This window comes from Meleagris gallopavo, chromosome 5 (assembly GCF_905368555.1).
Source record: "Meleagris gallopavo chromosome 5, MGAL_WU_HG_1.1, whole genome shotgun sequence".
Lineage (NCBI taxonomy): Eukaryota > Metazoa > Chordata > Aves > Galliformes > Phasianidae > Meleagris > Meleagris gallopavo.
Genome location: NC_139408.1, coordinates 35,925,956 through 35,948,107, shown reverse-complemented (window position 1 = coordinate 35,948,107; position 22,152 = coordinate 35,925,956). Strand labels below are relative to the sequence as shown.

The 22,152-nt window shown below is 35.4% G+C and overlaps 1 protein-coding gene across 10 annotated transcripts in view; it reads left to right on the top strand.

Moving 5' to 3' along the window:
- RALGAPA1 (Ral GTPase activating protein catalytic subunit alpha 1) overlaps nt 1–22,152 on the top strand; it is a 113,669-nt gene that overhangs the window by 5,057 nt on the left and 86,460 nt on the right. For all 10 annotated transcript variants that reach the window (XM_085225218.1, XM_085225209.1, XM_085225217.1 and 7 more), the window contains exons 2-12: nt 6,894–7,004; nt 7,473–7,522; nt 8,565–8,622; nt 9,250–9,293; nt 10,478–10,655; nt 11,747–11,862; nt 12,072–12,210; nt 17,248–17,456; nt 17,815–18,054; nt 19,972–20,163; nt 20,677–20,814. In XM_085225218.1, coding sequence (XP_085081344.1) covers nt 6,894–7,004; nt 7,473–7,522; nt 8,565–8,622; nt 9,250–9,293; nt 10,478–10,655; nt 11,747–11,862; nt 12,072–12,210; nt 17,248–17,456; nt 17,815–18,054; nt 19,972–20,163; nt 20,677–20,814 — 1,475 coding nt within the window. The remainder of the gene's footprint in view (nt 1–6,893; nt 7,005–7,472; nt 7,523–8,564; nt 8,623–9,249; nt 9,294–10,477; nt 10,656–11,746; nt 11,863–12,071; nt 12,211–17,247; nt 17,457–17,814; nt 18,055–19,971; nt 20,164–20,676; nt 20,815–22,152) is intronic.

Genomic DNA, 22,152 nt, shown 5'->3' with positions numbered 1-22,152 from the left:
TTTAAGAAATGTATTTGGCTGGCAGTCAGCCCTATTGCCTCAGCTGGATAAAATTCACTGGTGTTGCACATCAGCAACATCATTCATTGTAATATCTCTTCTGTACTATAAGAAATGAAAAATGTTTGATTGCTGTTACAGTGAGGGCTGTTGGAAAGCTGCAGCAGAAATAGCTGCCTGGAATTTCCGCTGGAGATAACTGTTCCAGAAGTGTCTGCGGATGTGCAGTGCTGTGTTATTTTTGGCATGGGTTGTATGTATTTTTTTTATTTCACTCTCCTGGTATCTTAACTGCAGAGGACATGTCACCAACGGTATTCGTGGCTTTGGCTGCAGGCTGAGCACAGTGTAAGACGCCTGAGTAGATGTTCTGTCAGTCTGACTACAACCCGAAACCGTTCTATTCTCTTCTGGCCATCAGAGAAGGGGAAAGAATTATTTTGTTTCAGGATTTTGGCTTGTGTTCCATGTGACTTGCAGACAGCAGTGCTGGTCAGTACTGCTAGCCTGTGAGGCTATGGTTGGAATGGGATCAAAGTCCCATGGTAGACAAAAGGACGGCTTCAGCTGCTAGGACTTGAAGGGAAGGTCAGTGTGGGTAAGGCTCGTCAGTGCTGTAACCTCTCTGGAGTCTGCTGGCAAGCTGAAGCAGCCAGACTGGAGAGCTGTCAGCTGCTCTGCTCGTTCCTATAGTTAACTAATGGTATACTTGGTAGCAGTTTGTATGTAGATGAAGGTCGTGCTGTTGACTTGCTTAATCATTCACATCTATTTTTTCCCATGTTCATTTGTCTCTAAAAGATGCTCGTGATCTGAAGTTCAAACTTCTCCAGTGTAAAATTGAAGTTGGTTAAAAAATTCCTGAAGTGTGTTTTTATTGTTTTAGTACCAGGAACCTCAGAGATGTTTTCATTGACAACTTTACATAAAAATAACAATAATAATTGTCTTGGCTAGTTATTAGTGATCCAAATCAATAAAGATAAGGTAAAAACCTTGTTTAATAGAAGTACACTTGTAGCACGCTGTTGGAAACAGTGTGGCTTATTATATCCTCTTTTTTCACTTTTTGTCAGTCTATTGTTAAATATCCCAGAACCATTGGTTAGTTCTGGATGTTTCCTACTTAAACTTTTTAAATGATGTGGTTTCATATTCAGTAGGCTGTCCATATATAAACTGATTCTCTGTACTGCTTTACTAAAAAGCAGTGGTTACATTTTCTACCCTGAGGAATTAAGAATAATTGCTGTTTGCTTGTATGCTGAATTTTAGGAAACTTCAGAACATCTTGTTTCCTAAAGCCACCAATTCATTATGAGAATCAATACACGCAATTTCAGTCTGTAGTTGACCCTGAATTTACAGAAAGGAGTTATACGTTCTGGCCATCCTCTTGGTCGTTGTTGGTTGTAGTTGTCCTGCTATTAGACTTTTGGGTGAGGATGAGGGAAAGTGAGTAAGAAGCCACCGAGTCTCCGGGTAATGCTTTTGATGTACTGTCTGCTGTATACATGCTGTTAAATCCTGAAACACTTATAATCAAACATAAAGCTAATGACAGCTTGATCAGTAATGGTGTTGATTATTCCATGAACTGCTCTGGTAAATTTCTGTGCTGTGTGTAAGTGGTGAATGTTCATGTCTCTCTAAGATCTGCATGGGTTTTCAGTTGTTCTAGCCTTAAGTCCAGCACTCTGATTGTTTACTGTTGAAGTTGTCCTGTGCAAAAAATGAAGATTTACATACTTAATATTTTTATTCTCATACAGAGGCAATCTTCTAAACAGTAATATGCATTTCTCTTGCAAATTCACTCATAAACTTATAACACATACTGTGGACTACTTTGTAATAATTTTTACTGTAATATGTAGAAAACAAAATGGGAAAAGAGAGTTGTTTATGCTGTAAATTAAAGCTGACAGAGGTTGCCCTCTGAGGGGGGATGGATTGGGGCATTATATGTGTAAACTTGGAAACTTTCCAGAATTGTGCTTAGGTGAGACTGTACAAGTTTAAATGTACAGTGCTACATTTTTTTTCCTTCATATTTTACGTCTGACAAAATGATGGCTTGTTGTGTTTCTTGTTTTTTTTTTTTTTTTAAGCTCTTCTGCACTATAGTTCTAAGTATGATGTACTGTTGAAATAGAATCCTTCTTCGAATGTGTAATATTAATGGATGTTTTAATTAAAATACTGGATTACTTACATGACTGCAAATTATTCCTGGTTACAAAGGAGTGTACTGACAATTAAACCATGAGTAAAGCCCTGGAGCAACCTCTAAAGCAGAGTTTTAGTGGAATGAGGCTTGGAATCTGATTTTTCCTCAGTGAAGTTTTGCATGCCTTACTGGGGTTCTTGAAAAGATTGCAACCTTTCGCAAAGTTTTGAACAAGTAGCTTGCAAAAGAGTTGGCCATTTGAAAAGACACAAAAACAAGTTCCTTGAAGAAGAATTGACAGAAAATGAGTGAAAGTAGTTCCTAAAAGTATCATCGCATGTACGCACAGACGTTGACAGCAGAGATGGAGGAGGTTTTTGATACTGTTTTGTTTTAATGTATTTTTTTATTTAATCCTTCAGTGCTGCAGCTCTAGTGTATAAGATGGGGAGTAGCAGAACTTCAAGTTTCAACCAATTTAATGGAAATACAAGTTCCAGTTTATTGGGTACTCTTGTAATGAAGTTCATACAAATATCTTGGATATAATCGTCCATTTTAAGTTTGTTTCTCTGCGTCATGCATCAAAATAGAACAAAAATGAATGGAATACAACTTCTGCAATTTCAGCCAGAAAAACTAACTTACCTTCTTAATGCTGGAGCTAGAGAAAATAAAAGCCACTTTCGTAAAAGCTTAGTAGGAGGGACGGAAAGGAAGGATAGAGGAGGTGTCACTTCTGTGCTGAAATGCAACTTTCTTCCTTTAAAAAAACAAAACACAAAAACAAGAAACAAACAAAAAACTCAAATGAAAAGGAACCATAGAACATAGTTAATGCAGAAATCAGATTTGTATCAATTTTTAGGTCACAGAGACATAGTGAGGAAAACTCAGCAATCAAAAAAAATCCATGTTTACTCTAACTGTGAAGTGTGAAGAAAACAGCATTTTCTTGTCAGAACTTCTGTGAATAAAGATGCAAACCTGGATTTCAGTGTATTAAAACTATTTTTTGTACTGTCTAAGCTTTGGTTTTCACATTCTTGGAATATGGAAATAGGTGTTGTCCTGTTTTCCCTTTCCTGTTCTGGGAAACTTTTCTACTTTAAATGGTGCCAGATCTATTTTTGAGGGGTTTTTTTTTTTTTTTCCCCTCCATCTGGGCATGAGTACTGAGAACACAAGGAAGGAATGCATTACTTTGTGTTAGTTGCATGAAGCTGTGGTGAGAGAATGCAAAGTTCTTTTGTTTTAAAATATATAAATTTTAAATGAAAAAGGAAAGCTTGTTTCTGTGTGATCCCACAAGGTTACATCTCTCTTAGAAAGGCAGGAAAGTTTTAAGTAGCCAAAGCAGACAAGCAGCTTCCTGCTAATTCCCAGTTCAAGGCTGCATGAAAAAGACATGCATATGCCTCCTGTAGAGGAAGTGGTTTTTACCTCTCTGAAAAGCATTCGAGATACCTTGGGAGATCAGAAAAAGACAAATAAATTGTTAGAGCTGAAGAAAATGGTTTAAGGTGATGGGACTGAAAATCTGTATTTTTAATTGATCCCAAATGTAACGGTGAACTGAACGTTTTAGAAACACTTTTGTTCAGCAAAATTATTAGCTTCTAAATGAAGGAGAGTATAGTAGAATATCTCTGGAAGTTGGATAAATTCAAATGATGTGCATGCAATGCATTTTTATTCTGGTAATCAAGGAAAGCAGTAGTCTGTCTCTTAATGCATGGTGTAGCCTTACAGACTGATACAGGGGCAGCTGTGAATGGGGTGATAACAGGTCACCAGACAAGATCAAAATCTTCGAAATATGCATCACTATTTCCATACTGCACCTGATTATTCTTTTCTTATTCCTCCTTGCTGGGATTCTTGGGATTATGCAGCTGTGCATAATACATTCCAAATTTCTTTCACTAATGGGAGGTCCCAGATTTCTGGATCAATAACGTATTAAATCATGGAATGTGCTGTTTGATGATGAGCAGAAGCTGTCTTTTATTGTACGTGGCAAATAGTGACCTTCAGCTGTACAGGCACATTTTCCCTTCCTTTAAAAATTTCAGCCTTAAAAGAAATTGTGTGTGTGTGCATTATTGGCAGGTAATGACTTAACAAAATTCTTATTAAATAAAATGTTGTATCTTTATTTTCTTGGGTCCTAAAGCCGTAGCATTTACCACAAGCACTCAGTGCTTACTAACTGTATGAATTCCAAAAACTTACCTATGCTGTTGAATGTGATCTTAGGAAGAAATGAGAGAGAAATACATTTGGTAGAAAAGTTGCAACCTTAAGGAGCTTTTTACTTACATTATCCTCTTCCAAGGTATGGGTGTATTTGGGAGGTAAGCTTCTGGAGGTAATGTTCAGGTGTTAATAGTAACAGTGCGAGTCAAGCAGTGCTCCTCTTGTTTTTTTCTGAGGTGACTTACGTTGTAATTAAACGGATAAATACTAAATAAGTAGAATGGAATGTCACCTGTATTTCTTCAGAGAACAGAGTAATGGCAGAGAGCTTTGCCATAGCGCCAGTGACACTCAGTGATGCATCACTGCAGTAACTGGGGTAATGAAGACTGACTGTTCAGTTTGTTACGTAGGCAAGTCTTTAGTTCTTCTCCTGATGAGTCAAGGGAGCTACTAAAACTGGGAACTGTTGTGCTAAGATTGAATTTGAAAGAAGAGTTTTTTGTCTGAGTTTACTTACACCTGGGTAAACACTGCTTATTTTAGAGATTAAACGTTTAGTATGCATACAAAAACACAGCTGGTTAACTGTTCCTCATCCATTTTTAGAATCTAGTACTATCTTCTTCCATTTGTTCACATTAGGCCAACTGTTTCCCTTGTTTCTTTGTGTATTTCCCATGCAATGGTAAAATAAGATGGAAAGAGTATCTTCTACCACCTTATCCACTTTTCTGAATGTGTCCTGAATGTCTGAATGATTCTGAATGAATCATTCTTTTCATTTCCACTTCACTCTTTCTGTCTCAAAACCTGTTGAATTCATTCCTAATGTGTTTTCATGCCTGTAGTCCAAAACTCTAGAATTCTGCCTCATAAATGGAAGTGGATATAGTGATTGTACTGAACTCATAGCTCAGTTTCTTGTCACATTGACCTGACCTTCCTTGAATCAAGGTCCACTTTATTTAAAATGGAAGTATTTTTTGCTGTTCTTCAATATTTCAGACTATATGATAGCAGTTATGCTGCTGATCAATAAATGATGATGTTATCTGCGAAACTGAAGGTTTGCTAATCCTGTAGAAGGTCAGGTACATGCCTTATCTACCTGGACTGTTAAGGTTGTTGCTAGCTGAGCTGCTTTGCTTGAAGAGTCTTAGTTTTTAGTACAGCACTATCTTCTCTGAGAGCACTGACTCCACCGCACTGGTTATGGAAGACATAGGTAGAATGTCTTTCTACAGATACTGCAGAAATTCAACATGTGGTAGAAAATTTCATGGCAGGAGTTGTGACAAAATTGAGTTGGCAGTACTGCAGAAATAGAATTTAAAATACATTGTGCTTTTGGCCATCCTTGCTTTTTTGGAGGGTGATGGGGGAGGGGCTTCTATATCTTGTCATGCAGATTAAGATTGATGTCATTTGAAAAGGGTTTTAAAAACATCCCGTAGAAAATTGGACTTAGAAGAGTGACAGTTAATAATGCTGCCTTAGTGTGTAGAACTGGTAAAGCTTAATGGCTATGAAACATCTGTATGCATTTTGATTTGCCTTACTTCTGTTGTTCTATTGTCTGTTTTATCACTGTTTTAAAGAGAAAGCATTTTATCTTTTAAAACTCTGCCTCCTTGTTGTCACGTGCTTCCTGACTATTCTTCTGTGCACTAACCTTTTCTAATCTTTTGTTAAATATCTTAGCAGGGAGTGCCTTTTCTTCAGTGTATTTATTGATATTTAAAATAATTATAGCAACTAGTTTAAAGTAGATAAATCTTCATATTGTTTTAATGGAAGATTTGCACAAAATTGTCGGGGGATTTTGGAAGAGAGCTCAGAAACTTTCCTGTTTACACAGGGAAAAGCAGGAAAGCACACCCTTTCTACCCTCACCACAACATTTCAGCCTCGGAGATATCCAGAGTTAGCAGCATCTCATCTCCAGAGACACCACAATCAAAGAAGCCTGGGGCAATGAATGAGGCAGGCATGTCTGAAGCTTGGTAGGGAAGGAGGGGGAGCAACAGTAGGAATCAAGAGCTGCCACTTGCTTCCTCGCAGAATGTTTCTCTAAGGAGCAGAGGTGGTCCTTGCTTACTGTCCTCCCACTAAGCTTAGTTGTGTCTGGTAGTTGCTGCTGATAGCAGTGGATGACAGAGATGGTCCTTCTGTTGTACAGACTGGAAACAGTAGGATAGATTTATTTCTAGTGAATTATCGATTAAATCAAGATTCATCTATACATGGCTAGCCTTCATGGAATTCTGATTCCCTGCTGGGGTTTGAGATGCTGCTGCCACACAAGCATATGTGAAAGGAGATGCTGCTTCCTGATTTAAATTCTGGTGGGCACTTGGTATTTAATTTAATTAGCTTTACTTTAAAAGAATGGAAACTTCAAGAACTTTTTTACCAGTAATTCGTTTTTTATTTTAATTCTCTTTTTCTGACTACAGGATCATGGTATGCTGGGGGTGACTGAATATTTGAGAAAATGAAAATCTTCTGTTTTGTTTTTCAGAGAATGCAGAATCGATTGATCTCAAACAGTTTTTTGATCTACATTTCTCACATATATATTATGTGTTCTTTGAAAACTTTGTGACTATTGAAGTAGGTCTGAAACAAAAAGGTGAGTATTTCAAATAGAATGATTTTTTTGGTCTTTGTGCTTTTGTGATCACATGTATTAGGGATGTAGAGATATGTATAAACACTAATGTGGTGAATAAAGGCGGAGTAATTAAATACACCTGAATGGGGATTGAAGAAGGAGAGTTCATTCTCTAATGGCTGGTTTTGCAATTTTGAAAAATGGGAATTCTTCAGATGCTAGGCTTTTTGTGTTCTGCAGAATCATTGGAAGCTTTACTTCATAAGATGGTGTGTAACTTAATCTCTGCCAGCTGCTGTTGCCATGATAGAAAGTTATATGAAATGTAGCTGTTATAAACTATAACAAAAGAAAATATTCCTTTTATTTGCAGAAGGATTACGAAATAATTGTTGATTGTAGAAGTGCATGTTTTGTTTTGTACATTTAATAATCTTCTTCAGTGTTGTTTAAATTCTGCTTTGGTACCTTCTCAATTGCATCTAGGTCACAAGTCTCAGAGAGAAGAATTAGATTCTATTCTTTTTATTTTTGAGGTAAGATAACTTCAGTAGTCCTTAATAAATTTTTAGCTTTGAATTAAGTCCTGTTGAATAGTAACAGTAGCTATCCTTCAGTCCCCTAGAAATGTGCTTTATGCTGAACTGCATTCCCTTTTCCTTTTGCTTAGAGTTGACTTGAATTTTTGCAGGAAGGCATTCATAACTGGAAGAAACATTTTATGCGTGTGTTCCCAAGTTTTTGGTGGTGATGGTTATTACAGCGGCAGAACCAGATTACATAGATTCCTTTTATATTTTGGTTTTCAAAGTAGCATTTCACAATATCTTGCTTCACAAAAATCATTGCTTCATTTACTTAAGATAACTCAGAACCTATCTGAATTAAATCAGACTGGTTCTGATGAGAGATCATAGTTAAAAATAACTTAATGTCAAGTTTTTGTCTTTTTTTTTTTTATTTTGATCAAAATTTCTGATTATGATACCAGGGTTTTTCTTTTTAAGGATATTTCAAATAGAAAGTTGCTGAATGCTGATTATGTGGTTGAACACAGATTCAGGAGGTTTTTTGTTGTTGGATTTTTTGTTTGATTGTGAGGTACATTGCTGCTTGAAACCATAGGGTTGGCTATATAGGAGAGAGTGAATCTGAAAAGAACTGTTTGATTTGTTCATTGGTTGTTGCAAAAAGGTTATTAGGTGAGCTGTGCTTTGGAAGCCTAATACAACTGTTGTGAATGAGAGCAACTGAGTCAGATGTTCATCCCACTTCATTCCCTGTGCTGTAAATAGTAATATCCAGCAAAGGGTCAGTGAAGCTAGATAAACTGCAGCAACATTTGAAATCTGCAGGATGTGCCAGACAGTGTGTTAGAGCCTTTGGGCTTTTTAGCTTTTGGAATGGGATTCTATGGAACAGACAGTAATGTTTCCAGGGAAAGTAGTATGGAAATTTCCTAAAGTAACCTTTCAGTTTCTGATCTATGGCCTTTGTGAGAGTGTTCTTTAGTCTATAGTGAATATGATAGCTACAGCACAGATCCATGGGTTCTATTTTTGTTTGTTTGTTTTGTAGAAAATATTGCAACTCCTTCCAGAAAGGATTCATCAGAGATGGCAATTTCATAGTATTGGTAAGTTTTTGTTTTCCTGTTATTTTTTTTTAACTTTTATTTTTTTTATCAGTAGCTGTTAGGAGTTTGTGCTACTGATTTCATAAAACTTTAAGTGCCATAGCAGGGATTAAGGTCTTGAAACATTATTAAGGTAGGGAAAAGTAAAAATAGATGGGAGGGGGAGAGAAATGAAACAACAAAAACCAACAACATAATAAGATACTCTTCTACCTGAGAATTCAGAAATGTAATGGTGGCTGAGAAAGAGCAAAGGCAAGTGGACAGCTGTACTGTAAACTAATTTTCCAATTTTTCATATAGTAATAGATTGAAAAAATTGGGGAAGATCTATATTTGTAAATGGGTAACTCTGATTTTACTTGTATTAATGATGTATGAGTCATTTGTGTTTAGTGTATACTTCCCCAGAAGTCCTTTAGGAAAGATGATCTATGTCACAAGGAAGCTGTGAGAGGTGATCTTTTTTTTCCTTCTGGCATTGAGAGAGTTGCCTGAAGGTAACAAGTTCACCAAGATTAAAATGGAGGTTGCCAAGGACTTGTTTAAAAGATGCTATCAAGTCTGACCGAGAACTCTGACATCTTTCTTAGCAAAGAAATTAAGAAAAACATTTTTTCTTTTCAGGCTTGATTTTAAAGAAGCTTCTTCATACTGGAAATTCATTAAAGGTATTGGAAATAGTTGCATACTTTTTAATTTTGTCTTAATTACTTAAAAATAAGAACTTAAAATTTAGTTACTTAAATTACTTAATTACTTAAATACTTAAAAATTACTTAAAAATAAGGTGAATTTTTATGGAAAAATTATAGTAGTGAGAATCAGGTCATGACTTATGTGTCATGAAGTAATCATTTCTAGTCAATATCTTAATTTCAGTAGAACTGTTGACAGTAGTAATAGGATAGCTATTTTAAGAATGTGTGCAAATAACTGAAGATCAGTTCATTGCTGAGGTTCTGATTGTCTTAGTGTCTTTGACCTAGGTAATTCTCTAGTGGGTAGTAAAATAACAATGGTTGACTATGTAGTTTTGGTACAGCAGTAAGCAGCTGTGCCACTTCTCTGTAAACCATCTTCAAGCTTTTTGGTCCTGAAGTCCTCCAATGTGAGAGCCAGGAGAAGATTATTCTGGAACTCTACCTCATTACTTGAAGAAGGAATGAAAAAAGGTAGAGGAAGTATAAATATCCAAAGGGTGAGTGTCAAGGGAATAGGCCAGGCTCTTTTCAGTGCTGCCCAGTGACAGGGCGAGGAACAGCAGGCAAAAACTGGAATGCAGGAAGTTCCATGTGAACATGAGAAGAAAGTTCTTTACTTTGAGGATGACAGCAATGGAACAAGTTGCCCAGAGAGGTTTTGGAGTCTGCTTCTCTGGAAATACTCAAAACCTGCCTGTACACTTTCCTATGCAACCTACTTAAGGAAACTTGCTTTAGCAGGGGATTGGGCTAGATGATCTCCTGAGGTCCCTTCCAATCCCCACAATTATGTGATTCTGTGAGTCCTGCTACAGCAAAAAGCTTGCTCTGCTATTACAGTTTACAAATATATTTCAAGATCTTATGATATTACTTATTTTCTTAAAAATTCAGATGGCATCTTACACTACTCAAGCAAGTGAGTAGGTGTATATTGTTTTCTTCCTCTTCTTTCAGGGAAAACACTATGAAAGAGATTACGTGGGGCTTGCATTTCAGCAGGGCCTGCAGATTGCTAGCTTGTCTTTGCTGGTGATTACGCTGCCTGTTCTCATCTTTTCCATCCCTGTCTTTCTCCTCCTCCCTTCAGGATGTACAGAATTGTTTTGGTCCAAGTTAACTTGTTCCCTTGTTCTGTTTTCTCATTTCAGATACGTCGAGAGGGTGTGCGTCTCTTTCTGCTGTGGCTGCAAGCACTTCAGAATAACTGTAGTAAAGAACAACTGTGGATGTTTTCTTGTTTAATTCCTGGATTTTCATCACCACAATCTGAATATGGTCCCCGAACACTAGATAATCTCATTAACCCTCCTCTTAATGTTCAAGAAAGTAAGTAATTTAGTAAAAATTACTCTTTTTTTTGTTTTTCACATAATTGATATGATAATGATCCTGGCTTTAAAAATTTCTTATCTTCCCTAATTGATAGAATGTAGAGATAACTTTTTCTTATGATTGTTTTCATGGCAAATTTATCTTCAGCTGTTCACTCCAGCAGTATCAGTTAATTGTAGCTTTGGGGAGAATTCTTACTTCGAATTCAATGCATACAACTTTTGTAGGAATTCAGATTTATCCATGAATTGGAATTAAGTGGTGTTGCTTGCAAACTGTGTATTCAGACAAATGTGAATAAGAAGTTAAGCACTTTATTCCTCAGAGCAGAAAGTGCTGTTGCCTTTCTCCCCACCTCCACCTAATGCTTTAGAGTTGACACAAGCATTATTTATAGGAGCAAACAGTGTCTTGTTGGTTGGTAGTTAAATTTACAGAAAGAAAGCTGACTCCAGTTGCTGAATTTCCTGACAGGTTAGCTCTGGAGATGTAAGTTACTTTAAGCCCTGTTTTGAAGTTATCTCGTATGCAGACACAAGAAAGAAAGAAAAAATCCAACTGTGGAGGCAGTGTAGAATTGCAGAATGCAAAGAGTTAAATGCAGGCATCTTACTGCAGGACCAAGAGAAAAATAACACCTATCTAGCTTCACTTTAGAGGCAAAGGATGTATAAAACTAAAACTATTTGATGTAACTGATGAATTGCTAAATGAAGAAAATGTAGATGTAAATAAAGCGTTGGCATTTGTGGAACACAAAACACTATGCTCTTCATTATTTGCATAAATTTAGAAATATTGATTATGTCCACTGGAAAAATTTGGTCTTAGCAGGTAAATTCCAAGGTGTGCATAAAGATAATTTAATTCTCCTCTGTATTTTTAGTTATGTAAGAAATTATTTATATGTTGATTTATTAGCTAAAGCCTACTGAATTTCATTGATGTGCGTTTACTTGGTTTTGCCTGTACCTCTCTGTTTATAGCGGTACATTTCTGCTTTCATGACTTGGTAGATATTTATACGGAAGTCATATAAATGTAGATCTGATTTTCTTTAAATCATTATTAATATTCTTTAATAGCTCAAGTGACTATAGAGGAAATCACTCCACTTGTTCCTCCTCAATCTGGAGATAAAGGACAAGAAGACTTAACAAGCTATTTCTTGGAAGCGCTTCTGAAATACATAGTAATTCAGGTATGTTCTGCAGCTCTCAAGCAAATAAACATGAAATAACTAACGTCTATTTGTCCAATGGAAAGGGAAAAAAACACTGTTAGCACTCTATATTGCAAATGTATATAAAAATGATATTGCTTTATGGAAATAATGTATAAAGAGACAATTTCATCTGTCATCTTTCTCTTCTAGATTTACTTAATTTAAAATATTTTCTTGATTTTAAGGTTAAGAGTTTAGAATGGAAGAACAAAGAAAACCAGGAAAAGGGATTTTCATTTTTATTCTCAAATTTTAAGAAATATTACTTACCTTCTATCTTCCCAAACATCTGTAAGGAGACCAGCTTATATAACCCTATACTTGGTAAGTCTATACAACTGATAAAGTAAATAATCGTTACGTTTCCTCTAACAAAGAACATGGCAAAGCAGTTTCTTGCTTGAGTTATACAAAAAGAATGTTCTTTAATGCTTGGTATTTCTTATGAAAGGAAAATGGCTTTTGTTTCATGGTTTTCAATTATCTGTGGAAGCACTTGATCCCTTTGTTAATGTCTGTCAATCTTGATGTACTAACACAATTCTTTATGTGACCTCTGTTGTTATGCTCAGAAGATAAACTAATTATGTTAATACAAGAGAAGTTCTGCTCTTGGGGGATGCTGATTTTATCCATACAGAATATGTACAGATAAAGAAACATCTGGATCATTCTGTGCTTGTTCAAGAGTTCAGTCAGGGCAAAGTTAGCTGTGTTTTTACGTCAGCTGTATTTTTGTCATGAGCTTGCATTAGGAGGAGGAAGGTAGGTTTTAACAATCTTTAAAACAGACCTTGCTAAAATGTATCTTTCCATATAAATCTGGAATTCTAGGTGTTTACTTAGCAAACCCAACTAGAATTTTGTTCAGAGGCATTTAGCTCATTCTTAACTAGAATGTTGTTTGTGTATCCTGACTTTGCTATCTCAGGTTTATATTCTCCCACACAACAAACAAAGCAATATAATCTACTCAGGCTCTTAGATACCATTTCATTGCTTGAATAATATGTATATAGCACCGCTTCTTTTGGCTGTCGATGCAGCATCTCATAAGGATTAATAGTAATCTCTCCAGCCACAATTCCATATTCTAAAATCAAGCTGTGAGGAAAGGATGCTGAAAAGGTCTTTCTTGCTGCCAGTCTGTGTGTGGATTATGGTTTTCTGAAGAGATTTGTATTTAAAATCTGGGATGGGTGTTCCCACAAACGGTGGACCTTCTCACACAGAGAAAAGGGAACAGTATAAATCCTGTCATAAGCAATTGTGGAACAAGAATTGTGTGAAGATACTGAAGAGCTTCATTGGTGAAATATCTGCAAGTGCTGCTGCTTTGAGGTCTTGGAAGAAGAAATGTGGAAACCTTATTTCTTTCTATGGAGGTCTTGATTGATTCTTCCACAGAAGTACTACTGTAGTTCTTTTCCTGTGAATCATAAACAGGAAACTTGCAAGGCCTTAGAACAATGGGAAAGAAGGAAAAAAAAACGAACACACAGATCTTCAAAACTACTGTCAGTGCCTTAAGTTGTGCGAAGTCAGAAGCGATCTGAGGAAGAGTACAGTAACAGAGACAAAAGAAACACTGGTAAGTGGAATAGAAATTTTCCTTTCTGAAATTCTTCTCTGGCATTCTTCTCCTCGCTCTAATTGAAAACTATCCTCTACTTGCCAGTTCTGAACAAAATTGACAAGTCATTTAGGCAGAAAACAGCAAAAGCTTGGACACTGAGCATGCTGATAAAGCCAGTAGGACAAAAGCACATGTTTTTATGTTTAATTTAGAAAAAATCATGAGGTTACAAATGAAAACAATAGTTTTACTAAGCAAGCATTAGTTCTTAGGATTTATTGAAGGTGGTAGATTGAGTAATAATTTTCTTAAGCAAGATTTTCAGATGTGTATCAGTTACAGTAATGCATATTCAGTTACAAGAAGCTAACGTGCCTCCTGAATTTCTTGGAGTCTCAAAGGCTTAGAAGAGCAGTACAGTACAAGAGTAGAATTGCTTGAAATGTCTTTTAACATCTATTCATATTCTGTAAGATGTTCTTTGGAATATGAATTTCAGAGTCATTTTTACTTCCATCATACCTATCTGTTCCATTTCCAAGCCATTTAAGAGAGCTTATTTGTTTACAGGTAAACCAGAAAGTAGTCTGTCCCATAGCTCTCTGTGCTTCTTACTGCCTTAAACTAAGCATGGTCAAAACTGCAAGGACCACCATTATATCTTTTTTTTCCTTAGTCTTTTCATTTTCTGCTCCATACAAAACTTGTCCTCTTGGCGTAAGCTCACACTATGTTCCCTGAGTGGAGGGAAAAACTAAACAGAATAAAGGAAAAATGGAAAGTTGGGGAAGGGAATATTTTCTTGTGTTATTTTAGTCAATTTAGTAAGCTTCTGATTTGCTCTGGTTTTAGGTCTGTGTCCTTACATGAAGCCCTCACAAATACTTTGAAGACTGGCAGAAGTGTGAAAACACAAGAAATAATTGATGGAGGATGCATTTGAGAAACAGCTGTAGTACATGATATAGTTGAGAAGAATATATGGAGAGAGGCTTTTCTGGGAAGATACTGTAAAATTACAGGAGACAGTGCACTGCAAAGACGTTTACAGCTTGTGTGCTGTTTTTTTCAAAAGGGTGAAATGGCTATCCAGGTGCTGTTACTGCATAGCTAGGATTGTAGCCTTCACCTTCTACTGAATGCAGTAGATGTCAGAGGACTGATTTTTCTGCGTTACACTATCAGGCATATCATTTTTTCACAGGCTGTGCAGTGACACATGCTGCAGTTTAAGATGTATAATTTTTCTTAGATGTTTTTCTTAAGTTGCTGCTTTCTACAAAATGGTAATGGTATACTTTTCTGTATTTGTAGTAAATAAAAACTTTCTAAGCTGTTTAAAAACGTTCTGTGCATTTGTAACTTATTCTTACATGATGGTATACAAGAGTCATGCAGTTTCCTCTAAAAATAATGTTTCCGTTGAAAGTACTGGATTAAATTTTAAAGAAATACGTTTTATAAACATTCCTCAGTTAAGTAGTGTTGTGTTGAGATTATCGCTGGTTTTGTGAGTGTCTCTTGGAAGGAAATTGAGATGCATCGACTTAGATATTCTCAGTGCTGGTGCTGGATGTTGTCTCGTGTATCTGTAATATTAACAGAGAAACCTTTGTCGTAGGGTGGCTGTGAACTTCAAACATCTGAAAGTTTATATTTCTATCGTAAGATAATCAACTATTATCTAGGCAATTATTACAATGCTGCTGTCTGCATTTATTCTTCCTGGATTAATGACACCATATGTAACCCAAAAGAAGTAATACTGTATCCCCAAAAAGCTGTTGGCCTAACATTAGGAAGATACGGATAGGGAACGGTTTTACATTTTCTAACATGGCTACTTTACATCTTCTTTGAATCCTAGCACTAGTATTTTTGAACTGCCTACTAAAGATTGTAAAACTATGGAATGTATTTTAAGTGTCCAGTGCATCTCTCTCTTTATCTGAGTAGGATCATCATTTTCTGTTTTCTCTCTTCTGGGCAGGGTTTGGGATTGCGTGGTATCTCTAGATAATACTGTTATACTGAAATACCAACAGTAAGATGTGCTCTGATGGCACCCGATGTCTTCAGTCCTTAGCTGCATTTTCATTGACTCTGTATTTGAGCAGATCTCCTACTTGCTTTTCTACACTGAAGAACTGGAAATAAACTTGGCACACTACTCCCACCGAAATGCCATTCACATCCAGAAGTCTTGCAGTCGCTTCTGACTGTTGATTTTTATATAGCGCTGTTCTGTACCCAGTATTGGGTTGTGAAACCTAGACATCACATTTTGTGGCATTGAGCTAACTATATATATGTCTGGAATTTAACTGGGCTGTTGATACATGTGCTTGCAGGAGGATATGGTATGAACCATTTAAAACCAAACAAACCAAACCCTTTCTGCACCCCCCAACACATTTTTAGATTTTTGTAACATTTTTACTGTAGGTAGCATCTAAGTTGAGTTAGTAAGAAACACCACTACCTTTCTTTTTTCTTTTTTTGTTTTCCAATTAGATTCATGATACCAATGGCACTGTCAGCATCTTTGTCACTGCAAGAGTTGAGAACCAGGAGATGTAAAATATTCTGAGTCACTGCTGAACATGGGAATTTTAGGTTATAAGCCCTGAATTAGTCAAAGTTCTTTCAGAGCAGAACTGTAATCCCATGGGACATCATTCATTGCATTCCTTACAAGCTAGTGGGGGAGTTAGTACCTCTAGAATCAGCTTTCAACTAAGTCATATGAAGGTGCATGTGCCCTTGCTCTGGCAGCAAAGTCCAGCAAAATTAAGTAATAGAAATGTGGTATTAGATGGAGCTGTGAGACTTAAAGGGTTCTCCCTGTTGTATTATTCATCTTTCACCTATTCCAGTCCATTTTTACTGCAGCTGCTTATAAAATATGACTTGGAATTAAGGCTCTCCTATAACAGCCATGATTAGGTGTTAGGAACAGCATCAGTAAACAACTGTTGACCTTTATTGCTAACTATATTGCTTAATTATAGTTTGCTGCAGATAAACAAATATTTCTGGGGTTTCATTAGAAAATATGATGATGCATTGCTTCTGAACTGCATCTATTCACCTAGTAAATTTGGGAGTAGGCAGTTAAGTGGCTTACAAGGCTCTTAAATGTCCGTAGATTTGGTATGAGTCACAGATAAATTGTTGCTTTGTAACTTAACTATAAACACTTAAGATTTTTTTTTTAAATGACAACATTGTCATTGTATATGAACATTATTTTCTTGTATAGGATGCATTCTAGTCTAGTTAATGGTTATTTTCCTACTTAAAGCTCATTTGTACTTTTCAGTGCAAGTGTGAAGTAGTTATGCTCTTGGATAAGTTTACTGAGGTTTCTCTTTAAATGTTAAATATAGCATGTAAATGAAAAATAAGGCTGAAAACATGAAAAGGATTTTAAAAGTTTTTAAAATTTAAGCAAGGCTGTAAGCCGTACAACAAATGACTTCCAGATGAAAATTAAAGGTTTTGGAATAGTAAAAACTTGTTACTGTTTGTTGGATTATAAATACGTTTTTGCTCCAGGAGAAAATTACAGCCTTTTGAATCCTTATGGTCTAATTTTGGAATTATCTATTTTGTGGCCATTTCAGCACGGCTTGGAATGTGTTGTTCAGCAGTGAATATGAAGAAACAGCATCCCTGAACGTTCACGTGTATTGGTCATAGTTTTAAGATTTCTTACATACAGAATCATAGAGTGGCTTCAGTTAAAGTGTGCGTGTATTTTAAAATGTTGTTTTTCCTTACAGATATACCACAGATGAGACCAAAGCCACACTATGTAATGGTTAAGAAAGATGCTGAAACCAATGAGGCAATATATTGCACAAAGGAACCTTTTATTAAGGCTCGTGTTATTGTCATTCGGTGGTTGGTGTCTTTCTGGCTTGAGCCAAAACCGCATACAGGACCTCATATTCCTGGGATTGAAGGTGAAAATGTGCCAAAGAATATTCAGGTAAAGCCAAACACACAACATTTTTTTGTTTTTATGTTTTTCACTTACTAGTATTGCCAGCAGCATACAATCTTTTGATCATTATAATTAATGCAGAATTGAAAAATAGAATTTCTAAAAAAAAATTCTGCTTATGAATTCAGTTTAGAAGAAGTCACTATAGTCCTTTTTTTTTTTAATCTGCTAAATATTTGTGTTTTAATCAAGTAAAGCTTTGAAATTCTGTAAACTTTATATTTGTTCTTTATCATGAATTGTCTGTACTGTTTTAAAGAATACTTCTCTGTGATTTAAACTGTGCCATTCAAATTGTATTACTAAAATGGGCTATGAAATACTCTTTTGATTTTTCTTTCAGAGAGCAGCTGCTAGCATGGCTTCAAGAGAAGACAGCAAGAATGACAATACTGACAAGCAGGATAGAAATGCAGAGCCAGAACAATCGCATTCTAATACAAGTACTCTAACAGAGAGAGAACCAAGTTCTTCTAGCCTCTGCAGTATTGATGAAGAACATTTAACTGATATTGAAATTGTCCGCAAAGTCTTTTCTTCTAAAAGAAGTAATGTTAATTTTCTAACTGAGATTTTTCGACAGGTAAAAAAATCTTCCTTAGAATACAAGAGCAATAAAATTACACTATAAGTGATCGTTATGTCATATTTTTTCAAGTGTATTTGCTAACTAGAACATTATTAAAATGTACATTTTTTTGTCATTTTGCCTTTAAAACGCTTTTAAAATTAGAAGATATTTCAGAATCTTTACTTCTTATGTAGTATGCCTCTGGACACTGCTTTTTCTAATTCTATTTCTTTGATAACCAGCTTGAGAGAATTTAGCTTGGACTTTACAGTTTGACAGGAATGTTTTATCTCTTCAGCCCCATAGCTGTTATAACTCACAACCAAACTTAAATGTAAGTCTGCTTTAGGAGTCTGCAGCTGTTCAAGATCTGTTTTAGCAGCAGTGAAATGACCTTACCTTGTCAGTATTCACCAGAAAAGTGAGACAGATGGCTACAGAAGGTAACAGATTCTGCTTGTAACTCTACTGCAACCAGACACATAAGCTGAACATACTCAAGATAGTTTTTTATAGCTGGAAACTTTACTGAACAAATTTAAATTAAGAGTATATACCAGAATATCAAGTCTGTCTTTGTAATATGAAGATACATAGCTTTGAGTTCAAACCAAGACAATTAATGAAAGATAGACTTTCTTTATGCCCTATGCCATAAAGACTTAAAGGTGAAAAGATTTTTCCTAATAATATTAAAGAAAAATTTCTAACTTTCAGTTGAAATGCAAATAGATTTCTTTAAAGAACAGGAAGCTAAACATTAAAAAACTCCAGTATTTCTGGATGAAATTGATATTCTTGAATGAGGTGAATGTCAGAAGCTTGACGATATCCAATATATTGAAGAGTTTGGACACATTAATGAAGAAAATAGCAGTTACCATGTGGAAACTGCCACTCAAGGGTTGACAGTCTGAGACATAGAATGGAGATTCTAAATTAACAGAACTATTAGAACTCCTCCCTTCTTTTTAGTGTGATATTCATATGACACATCCATTTCTGGAGAGAGAACATCTTGTTTTTGTCATGTCAGTATGCCTTGAAGGTGCATAGCCTATGAGTTTTCAACATTCATACTGTAGACTCCATGAAACTATGTGCTAGTGTAGTTTATCTGTTTGTTTGTTTTTTAATACTACTAGGTCGTTATAGTCTTTGATAAATGTACTTATGGTTGGTTGAAACCTGGCTAATATTAACGGTTCCTGATTTCTGACTACTCATTATAGGCAGAGCAGTTACATAAAACATCCTGGAGAGGGCAGAAATCAGCCATCACCCTGACTCAAATACATGATTTTTTAAAACAATAATTCTGAAGTCTTTTCAGTGAATCATTAGTTTTAAGGCTACTACTCTGAATCTCTTTTAGGTAAAAGTAAGATATATGACTATGGGTAATGAATGTTGCTTGCATTTTTATTAGCAGTTTAGAACTGATTTGATTCTACTCTTCCAAGTGCTTTAAATGGAAGGTATTGTAGAAGAAACTTCTACTCATTTGTTTTGCATGCTTTTGATGAGTATTTAGGCTTTAATTTCAGCAGTCCAGACACTGAATAGATCCACCTGTGTAGATTCTCATGTCTATCTTTTTTGCAGAGAAGTTTTCAAGTTTTCTTGATAAAGCATTTTCTTTACCATCTGTCTGCACGTTTTCACATTACAGATGAAGAAAGTGAGCAAACATTTAGGCTTGTGAGAAATTTGCTAGTCAAGATACTACTCCCTTAGAGTTTGCCTATTATAAAGCAGTGCTTAAGTGAGTTTGAAGTTTATCCTGATGCTTCTTTATTTTATACACTTTGCACCTAAAAATGTTCAGCTCTAGATATAGCTTGAAGCCACACCATTTTAGCCATTTTTCAAGTATTGAAATTTCAAGTGTTTTTACTGGGTTTTGTTGGTTTCTTTTTCTACTCCCAGGCATTTCTGTTGCCAATATGTGAAGCAGCTGCCATGAGGAAAGTGGTAAAGGTATATCAGGAATGGATTCAGCAAGAAGATAAGCCTTTATTTATGAAAGAATCTGAAGAAGTAATGCAGTGTGCAACTGTAGATTGTGGTGAAAATGTTGTAGACCGCAGTTCATCAGAGAAAGCAAAAGAAAGAGAAGAGGTAAAATATTTTTGACTGCTATTTCTGCATCTTTTGCAGAAGTAGATAGAAGCAGATAGTAGGCAGAGGCTGAGACCAAGCGGCTTATTCAACAGATTATATGTGGTTTGGCTTGATGTTGGCTGTTGGGGGAATGAAGCAAGATAATTAAACAGTGTATATATGAGCTACCAATTTGCTCTGGTATCTGTAATTTTTTTAATGTGTTTAGTTCAATTTTTAAAAATCATAAAGTTTTATAAACTGGTTTCAAGATATAGTTTGTGTAATAATAAAATATGCAAGCTTTGCGCTGAATAGAAGTTATATACAAATAAAAGAGTGATGAAAATAGCAAGTATTTAACCAGGTCCTTGAAAATAATTCCTACAAGCCCTTTAAAACATGATGTTGTCTTTAAGATACGAGTTAAACTTCTGTCTACTACTTATTATTGCATACTTTTTCTTTAATGTAAAACAAAAATACCTGTCAAAAAATCAGTGTGAACTTTAAGGGCAAAATATTTTTCAGGAAAAAGCTGTGAACTCCAGTCATGTTAGGAACTCAAACTGGGCAAGAAATGGCTGTTACCAAGAGACTTTGCATAAACTATCTGAGATTGATACTGAAGAGCAAAATGTACGAGCTGGAATGCAGTCAGTATTACAGGTATGAAATAGACTTGCTATTTAATTTTCATCCTACTAGTAAAACTCATGATGTCAGCATGTAAAGAATGGAATATAGTATTCTTACAAAGGATTCCCATGCTCTTTCAAAGCATCTTTCAATTTTTCTAATTATTTTAGATACAATCAGGAGTTTTGAGGGTTTTTGAAATGCATTTATGATTATGTAAAATATGTGCATTTAATGTATAGTATGTACATGTACAAACTCACAGAAGTGTGTGCATGACTTCAATCTTCATAGTATTCTTCTATCTGGAAGAAAATTGATTCTAAACAAAACAGATATCCATTTGCTACTCTGTTGTTTCCAATGCCAACACGAATGACCATCCTAATTAAGATTTCTGCAGCTTGAAGGATTTCCTAAAAAAGGATTTCCTATAATGCTGTTAAATATAAAAATAAACTTTGTAACTGAAACGAATTTTATATTCAAACGTAACAATTTATCTTTGCATACATGAGTATGCTTGCAATATGTAGAATATGAATGAAATGCTTCTAAGAGAAGAAAGAAGCATCTCTCTCAGTTTGAATTAATATTTAAGTTTAGTATCTGTGAATGCTTGGGAGATTGTCCATGTTGATGTTTTTTAGACAGAGGATCATTTGAGCAGCAAATATCTTTTTTAGCTTGAAAGATTTAAATGATGCCAGACTCGAGGCATACTACCTCAATACAGTGTCCGAATTTGAGAGGTTTCCAGACCTGGAACCATGTTTGCCTTTTCTGTGAATCAATAATCAAAGACTCGTCTATTGAATTTTGTTTCTGTTTCTAGGCTTATTTCTAGGCCCTTAGAGACTTTCATTCTGAAAGCCTTAATTCACTATCTATTGACATCAGTGCAAAACTATCACTGACTTTTAAAAATATTGAATCATTCAGCCTTAAGAAGGCTAGATCACCAGAAATAGTGTCTGAGCCGCAAAAAAGTCTTTGCTAGACTTTTTTTTTTCTTTTTGTAAATATATGTTATATTACCATTTTTCATCCCAAGAATGTTGTTATGTTAAGCAATAATACACTAAAGAGCACTTGAGAGGACAGAATTATTTTCTATCTTAACAATTAGTGTGTTGGCCAGTAATTATTGGCTTCTGTGAAAAATACGAATGTATTTGGGCCCAACCTCCTCAATATCTTAACCCAAACTGATAAAAAAAAAAAAAAAAAAAAACCTGGAAAAAAGTTAAAACAGTTATTTAAGGTCTAATAATATATATATCTGTTTGTTTTTTTTATCTTGTTGCTGCTTAATGCTAACATAATATCATTCCACTGTACAAGGGGCAAAAGATAGTCAAAGCAATT